This window comes from Lathamus discolor, chromosome 3 (assembly GCF_037157495.1).
Source record: "Lathamus discolor isolate bLatDis1 chromosome 3, bLatDis1.hap1, whole genome shotgun sequence".
NCBI classification, from domain to species: Eukaryota; Metazoa; Chordata; class Aves; order Psittaciformes; family Psittacidae; genus Lathamus; species Lathamus discolor.
The window spans coordinates 128,434,380-128,441,928 of record NC_088886.1 but is presented as its reverse complement, the minus strand read 5'-3'; the positions used below and the strand labels follow the sequence as shown (position 1 = coordinate 128,441,928).

Below are 7,549 nucleotides of genomic sequence, written 5' to 3'. Positions count from 1 at the left end.
CGGACCGGACCTGGCCTCGCCTCGTCCCGCCCCGCTCCCGCCGAGACCCAACCCAGCCACTCCCGGGCCCGCCGCCGCCTGGTGTCTCCTAGCAACTCCTCGCGCCTGCGTCCTCGCTGAGGTTCCGGTTCCGGGGCGCGCCGCAAAATGGCGGCGGCCGGTGAGGAGACGGAGGCAACGGACTGGTAACTCACGCACACCCCACCCCTCCCCGTACCGCTGCCCCGCAGCCCCATTCCGCCGGGGCCGGTGGCCTCATCCCCGCCCGCTTCCCGCAGGGCGCTGCCGCCGGAGGTGGAGGTGCTGGAGTCCATCTACCTGGAGGAGCTGCGGGTGGTGCGCGGGCAAGGCAGGTACGTACCGCTGCCCACCTACCCCGTCCTCTCCGCCCCGGGCCGCCGCCCCTCACCTCGGCCTGCCCCGCAGGTGCGAGGCCTGGGAGCTCAGCATCACCCTGCACCCCGCCACGGCGCAGGACCAGGACTCGCAGTACGTCCGGTTCACCCTGGTGCTCGCTGTGCCACCACAGGTAGGCTGCGGCCCCCCCCCCCCCCCCCCGCCCCAGCGTCCCCTTCTCTCCGCCCCGTGCCTTTCGCTTTCCTTGTTGTGCTCCGGGTGTTTCTCTGTTTTTTCCTAGTATCCCAATAAAGCTCCGGAAATCTCAATCAAGAACCCGCGGGGTCTGTCAGATGAGCAAATTCAAAAGTGAGTGCCGGGAGGGTGGGGAGCGGGTGATCCTTCCCTCCGGAGGTCCGGGAGGCAGAATGGTGGAAAAGCCTTCTCTCAAATTGCCATGGCTCCCTGTGGCCGATGAACAGCTGGATACAGGTCCCTAACTCCCTGGGCCCTGAAGCCATTGGTCTTACTTTGACAGAGACGGGACTGAGCTGAGTTCTTGGGCAGCCCATTGTTGCCTTTGTGCTCCTGTCCTTGGTGCAGCAGAGCATGTGCAAGGACTGCCATCAGATAAAGGAAGTCCAAGATACACTTAAAAAGAAAGGTGTTGGCTGAGCTGGAGCCAAGGCAGTCAGCAAATCTGTTCTTGCAAGTCGTGTGAGGATAAAGGCCTCCTGAGCACCAGCTTCTGGGGAGCCAGAGGAACATGAATAAGTGTGTGCATGTGTGCCTGTCCCATGGTGCAGGCAAAGCCTAAAGGCCAGTGGTCTGTTTCTTCCTACTCATCATGGCAGGGTGACAGGTACATGAGACAGTGAAAAGGTGTAGCTAAACTTATGTTAAGTATTTCTGCTGCTTTGCTATAGAATTTCCCAGACCCTCAGAAGCATCGCTGAAGCCAGGCTGGGGACAGAGGTGCTCTATGAACTGATTGAGGTGAGAGTTGGGGAAGATCGGGGGTGACCAGCTACAGACACTGGTACCCGACTGCCAAAGGGGTGCAACAGCCCTGAGCCCATGGGCAGGCCAGTGGGTAAAATGTTTTCCTTAATGCTTCCACAGAAGGGGAAGGAAATTCTTACTGACAACAACATTCCTCATGGCCAGTGTGTGATCTGCCTCTATGGATTCCAGGTACGCATGTGTCTCCTGGCACTGCAGGCTGGCTGGAAAGTGAGGCAGGAGAATGGAGAGCCGAGAGCTCAAAGCTGGAGATACTGACTAGGGTGTGCCTCAACAGCCCCATGCTCCCTGGTCTGTAGGTGAGCCTGCTGAGCTTAAACATTCCTGAGGTGATACACAGCACTCTCTCTGTCAGCCTGAAGGTGACCATATACAGAAACAGGGCAAAGGAGCAGCAAGTGATGCCAGGGTGTCTCTAAAGGAAATGGGTAGGGGCTGGGGATAGTTGCTGGTACATCTCAGCTTCCCTGTGTTGGTCAGACCTCACCTGGAGTTCAGCACACACGCAGTCAGGAGGGACTGGAACACATCTGTGCCGGTGCTGAGGTCTGTGGGACCAGGGAGCTTGCCTTGTCTGGGTTGCAAGGAGAGAGGCAGTGCCTGCCTAGGAAGAACACATTAGGTGGGAAGATTGCTGCTTATGCAGGAACACATGCAGAGAAATCAGCCACCAAAACTTTGCATCGTGACATTAGGAGTGTTTCTCACACTCGGAACAGGAGGCAGCATCATAGCAGAGCTTGAGAAAGTAGAGATGAAGCCCAGCAGCAGATGTTACGTGGCTCTGCCAGCAGTTGCAGTCCCCATTGCCAGCACTGACGTGGGAGTGAAAACCTACCTCAGTTGGGGAGACTACACAGCCCTATGCTCAGAAACCCTTTAAAGCTGCCCTTTGTTCCCTACAGGAGAGAGAAGCCTTCACAAAGACCCAGTGCTACCACTACTTCCACTCCCACTGCCTGGCCCGCTATGCCCAGCACATGGAGGAAGAGATCCTTATGCAGCAGGAAGAGAGAGAACAGCACCTGGCACTATCCCCGAAACAGGTACCAGGCCCTGGGCTCCCTCCCCTCACACCTGCACAGGCCCTCATGACATATCCATCATCCCCTTCAGTACATGGAGCAATCACTGCATCATCAGTGCTGTGTCCATGCTGAGAATCAGAATGGAGATTAGACCAAGTGATTTCCAAGGGCCTTTTCCAACTAAAATTACCCCATGAGCTTTTAGTACTTTAGCAGCTGGTTTATTGGATCTCTGGGTCAGGGCCTGCTGTGTGAGGGGCAGGGAAGTCACATCTTTGGACTGCTGGAGTTGGAAAAGAGAGCTCCTTCCCTAATCCTTGAACTGCAGGGTTTTGCAGCAGGATAAACATGATTACCTGTATTCTGGGGTGACAAAACCTGCCCAAGCAGGCTTTGGAATGGTGTGTTAGGTCCCACTGCGAGGCTGGGAGCATTGGGCAGTGCTTGAGCTGGGTTGCAGCCAGGGTTTGGTATCACCTCTTGCCTCCCTGCAGGAAGTCTGTGTGCAATGCCCTGTGTGCCGGGAGACCCTGATGTATGATCTCAGTGCTCTGAAGACGGCACCACCACCACAGCACCCACTGGTAAGAGATGGGGCTCACGTGCCCACTTCAGCTGGGGCATTATAACAGATGAATGAATGCACACTGTCAGGTCCTTCTAGATGGCCCATCCAAAGGACAGTTCACAAAACCTAGCAGGGTGCCTTCTGTCTCTTAGACGTGTCCACAAAGCGCAGGTTTGGTTGTATCGCCCTGAGTCTTGAGCAGATGGGGAAGAGGTGATTCTGCCATGGACAAATGTCCCTGTATTCACTGGGACATAATCAGGGTTGGGATAGTGACCTACTTGTAGCTGCTCTGTATCTTGTCCCACAGCAGGACATCCCAAGGCAATCACTGCATGAACAGTGGGTCTGCACCGGCATGCTCAATGGCTGTCTAAGGACTTTCTAGAATGGTTTGGGTTGGAAGGGACCTTAAAGACCACCTAGGTCCAACCCTGCTGCCTTGGGCAGGGGCACCTACTAGACCAGGTGGCTCAAAGCCCCATCCAACATGGCCTTAATTTCCCTAAAGACACAAACAAAACCCCTTAATTTGGAATCAGAGCACATGCAAGTTATGCCAACAGCTATGCCAGTGTACGCAGATTTCACATGCAATCAAAGGAAGGTTTGGGGAGTAGCTTTTAGCACTGCCAGCTGCTGATCCATGCTACGTATGGAGAGAACCCTTAGCCTGCCTTGCATTCTGTCATTCAGGAGCCGTACAAGCCCGATGCCAAGACACTACAGCACCAGGAAGAACTGCGCTTAATTTTCAAGAGACAGCAAGAGAAAGGGGGCATCATTGACCCTGAAGCAGAGAGGAACCGTTACTTCATTAGCCTCCAGACGGTATGGCACTGGGGCAGAGAGCTGGCAAGGGGGGTCCTGGACTGGAGGACTGAGCACTGTCCTGTGCCGTGGGACTTCCCTGTCCCTTTCTTCACTGCTGGTTTCTTTTTTTCAGCCTCCAGCTGCTGTCAATGCAGGCCAAGCAGGCCAAGCCCCTGAGCTGCCAGTGAGTGCAAGCACTGTGGATGTGCCCCAGCCTCCCAGCCAAGCCTCGGCTCCAGAGCCAGCCAAGGTATCAGAGGGCAGGGCAGAACCCAGGCGGCCCGAGAAGCCTGCTGTGCCCAGAGAGCAACAAAGCAAGAGGGAGAGGCACAGAGGGGAGAGGCCAGGCCCCAGAGGCCAGGGGAGGCAGTCATGCAGTGGTGTGCAGGAGCCAGCAGAAGAAGCGAGTCATTCGCTCCATGGCTCCAGGGGGCCCAGGAGCTTCAGCCACAGACCAGAGTGGCGACCTAGTGGGAAGCACAGCCAGGAGTTAACAAAGCCTCACAGCAGAAGCAGGGCTGCTGCCTTGGCTGAAAGAAAGGAATTGTGCCCTGAAGGCCCCTCACCAGTAACAGAGGCAGTGGACTTGAAAGAAGAGCACCGTGATGTGGAGAGATGGACCCCAGGATTGGGGACCGAGGCCCGGGCCAGGGAGAAGAAACTGGTGTTCAGCCACAGAGCAGCTCCCAGCCAGCAGGGCCACCACAGGTCCTGGGACTGTGGGAGGTGGGAGAGGTCCAGAGCCCAGGAGCATGGTTCCTACCCCAGAGTGCCAAGAGGACAAGGGACATTCAGGCCCAGTGGACGACAAGAAGCCCATCTTGAGAAGGAGAGTGGCTCCTAGCAGGAGTGGTGAGGAACTGGGCCTGGGGGCAGGGGTGGTATTTCTGGGAAGAACAGTGAAGTTTTGGTGGAGCAGTAGCAAGCAGACACTATACCCCTTGGGAGAGGGAGGAGGCAGTTAGTATATGGTACAGCTTGGGACAGGCAGTGTCCTTAGGGTATGTGCAGAGTGAAGCATCCTGGCATGAGCTGTCTCCAGCATTGGAGAAGCTGAATCCTGACAAATCAGGTCAGTGTTGGTCTTGGAGGACCTAGGGGACGGAGGAAGCCTTGACTAGGGATGTGCAGCCATTATCCCTATATGTGATCTGTCAAGAAACAGGCATATCTACAGAGCAAATATGCTGAGCCCAGCACAGTGCCACAGCAGAGCCAGAGTTGTGGCAGGACCTTCCCTGGAAGCCAGCGTCCCAGCAAAGCTGCAGTGGTGCCAAGTGATGAGGCTGTGCCAGGGCAGCAGCCTGGAGCTCAGCTTGCGGTGTGCCCCATTCCTTCCTAAAGCACCTTCTGAACTGCTGTCCCTTGGTGATAGTATCGCTTCTCCTGCAGCCCTGACTGCTGTTCAGCTGCTTTTGTGCAGGCAGAAGCTGATGGGAGAGACCTGGGAAGAGCCCTCTGCTTTGCAACCTCTCTGTTGGGATCCCCCTCTTAAGGCCAGGCTGCTCTTGGAGCTCACCATAGTTTAGAGTGAAGATGTGCCACGTTTTGGATACTCTTACCCACCTTCATCTTCAGGCTGACCCTGCTTCAAAGAAACGGGGATTTGCTGTTTAAACTAACTTGGTGCAGTTACTTCTGCTGCACAGATTTCAACAGTGTCCCACTCCAGAGCTGTGACAGGCAATCCCAAGCCCCAGAAGTGGGACACTGCTATTAAATTAATTTGTTGCTGCTTTTCCAGAGCCCGCTCCCTTTGTTTTCCCTGCCCTCTCTCCCTCCTGGTCTTTGCTGTTCAGAGCAAAGGTGTGATCCCTGGTGTTGCTCACTGCCCTCCCTGCTGCATGCACCTGGGGCAGGGCAGGGACCTTCCCCTGGCACTCCTGGGTGGCTGGAGGTCTCCATAGTCCCTGCTTTGCCTGGCTCGCTGTAAGCTCTCTGGCTCAGAGTACTGATTCCTTCACACTTGTTTGTGCCTTGTGCCCCACCACTCTTTTGTCCATACATGGGTTGTTACTGTCTTCCTCCTGCTGAGTGCAAAACTGGCCATGCTATAATGCATGTGCCAGAGCTTTGGGTGAGATCCCTGGGAAACCAAGGGCTGATGTCAGCTGGGAGGGCATTTGTGCTGCATCTGCCTTGCTGATCCTTTGGCACATAAAGGCTGCACAATGGCATCCTTGGATGGGTCTTCCTCACCCTGCCCTGTTCTCCACACCTGGCCCTTGTCCTTGTGCTGCTGCTCAAGAACTTTGTGCTTAAATTTCTAACACTGGCCTCTCTTCAATTCTGATGCTCTGAAGCATTATGTTTTAATTCTCCTTGTCCTGAGCCTACACCACCTGTCCTGGGCTTGGGCATCTCAGCACCAGATGTTATGCCCTGCTGGAAACAAGGACTGAGCCCTTGCTCCTTGAAGAGAGCCTTGATTTTGCTTCAGTGCTCACTCTGTCCTTGTTTCACCTGGGTTCTGGGTGAGTGGCCTGTCCACACTTGGGTGAAAAGGTGTCGTTTATCTGATGTTGGTACTTGTGCTGCTGCCTCCTGCCTTCACCTGTGAAGATGCTGTGCTGCAATAGAGGCATACAGGAAGAAACATGGAAGATCTCTGCCCTTTGCTGAAACTCCTTGGCTTCCTCAGGTGAGCCAGCCTTACTCTCAGCAGGAAAGCTGCTAGCCCCAGTGTTTGGAGCATGGGAATTCTGCCTTGGAACTCAGAGTGAACAAGGACTTGGGTAACTTCAGTCAAATGCCAGAGGGGAGAGGTTTTTTTCCCTCAGGTTTAGGAAGGGCTCTCACCTTTTTGATTCATTGCTGTCAGCCTGGAGCAGAGGACAGTTTGCAACAGTGCATGGAAATGAATTTGGGATAAAGAAACCTCTGGGGCAGGTCAGAGGGGAGGAATGGAGCCTGCACCCTGCCCTGGGGCTCCCTGCTTGGTGTCCACCTCTGTCACCCACCTACCTCACAGGGCTGTTGTGGGGCTTTGCTGCCGAAAGCACTTGCGCTGGGCAGAAGTGCACCAGTGGCATCTGTAGCATTACCACTATTAAAAGCAAGCAGAGTGAAAAGATGTTGCGTGTGCTCTTGTGTAGTGGCATCGTGCCTCTCTGGCTCTCCTCACCAGTCCCCTGTCCTCCTGAACCACCATGTGGTATTCACCAGGCACTCATGGGCCAGTTTTGACGGAAGAGGCTGGATTCAAGCAATTGGCCTCCTTGGGACAGCTGAGCAGAGTTTGAGATGCCAGGAACAGCACCCTGCTCCAGGAGCCACCCAGGGTAACTAAAGAGACACACACGCACACACACCCCATGCTCACAACATAAGCCTTTCACTTGTATTTGTCTTAAGTAGGGTTGCATCAAAGCAGCGCCTGTTTGTGCTGAACTTCAGCCAGGTGCCATCACCTGGGTCCCTTTTTGTCCCCACATGCTCTCAGCTTTGCCATTGACCCCACAGGGCAGAGCCAAGAGTTGGGCCAAGCAGCAACACAGCAGTTTGGGCTTAGCCTGGAACCAGCTTCACCTGCCCCACCAAGTGAGAACACAGCCCCCAGAGTGAGAACATGAACACAGGGCTGGCTCTGCGGAAGCTGATTTCAGGACTCTGAAACAGGGTCAGGCTGTTTTGTTCTGTTGGGTCAGCATGCACACCCCAGCTCCATGGCGCTGGAAGCAAGCACAGAACCTACCTGCTCCCCGACTGCATTTCAGGCACCCGTGGCTTTACCTGCCCATCCAGGACCTTTGTTCCTAGCAGGAAGAAAGCCCAGTGACAG

The 7,549-nt window shown here is 55.2% G+C and overlaps 1 protein-coding gene across 1 annotated transcript; it reads left to right on the top strand.

Annotated features, from left to right (window-relative positions):
- Positions 1–84: 84 nt before the first annotated feature.
- Positions 85–6,841, top strand: RNF25 (ring finger protein 25). The gene is made up of 10 exons (XM_065671600.1): positions 85–185; positions 279–353; positions 427–529; positions 638–705; positions 1,263–1,332; positions 1,459–1,530; positions 2,265–2,405; positions 2,882–2,971; positions 3,652–3,786; positions 3,902–6,841. Exons 1-10 carry the CDS (start codon positions 148–150, stop codon positions 4,610–4,612), a joined length of 1,503 nt encoding a protein of 500 aa, XP_065527672.1. The 5' UTR covers positions 85–147; the 3' UTR covers positions 4,613–6,841.
- The last annotated feature ends 708 nt before the right edge of the window (positions 6,842–7,549 follow it).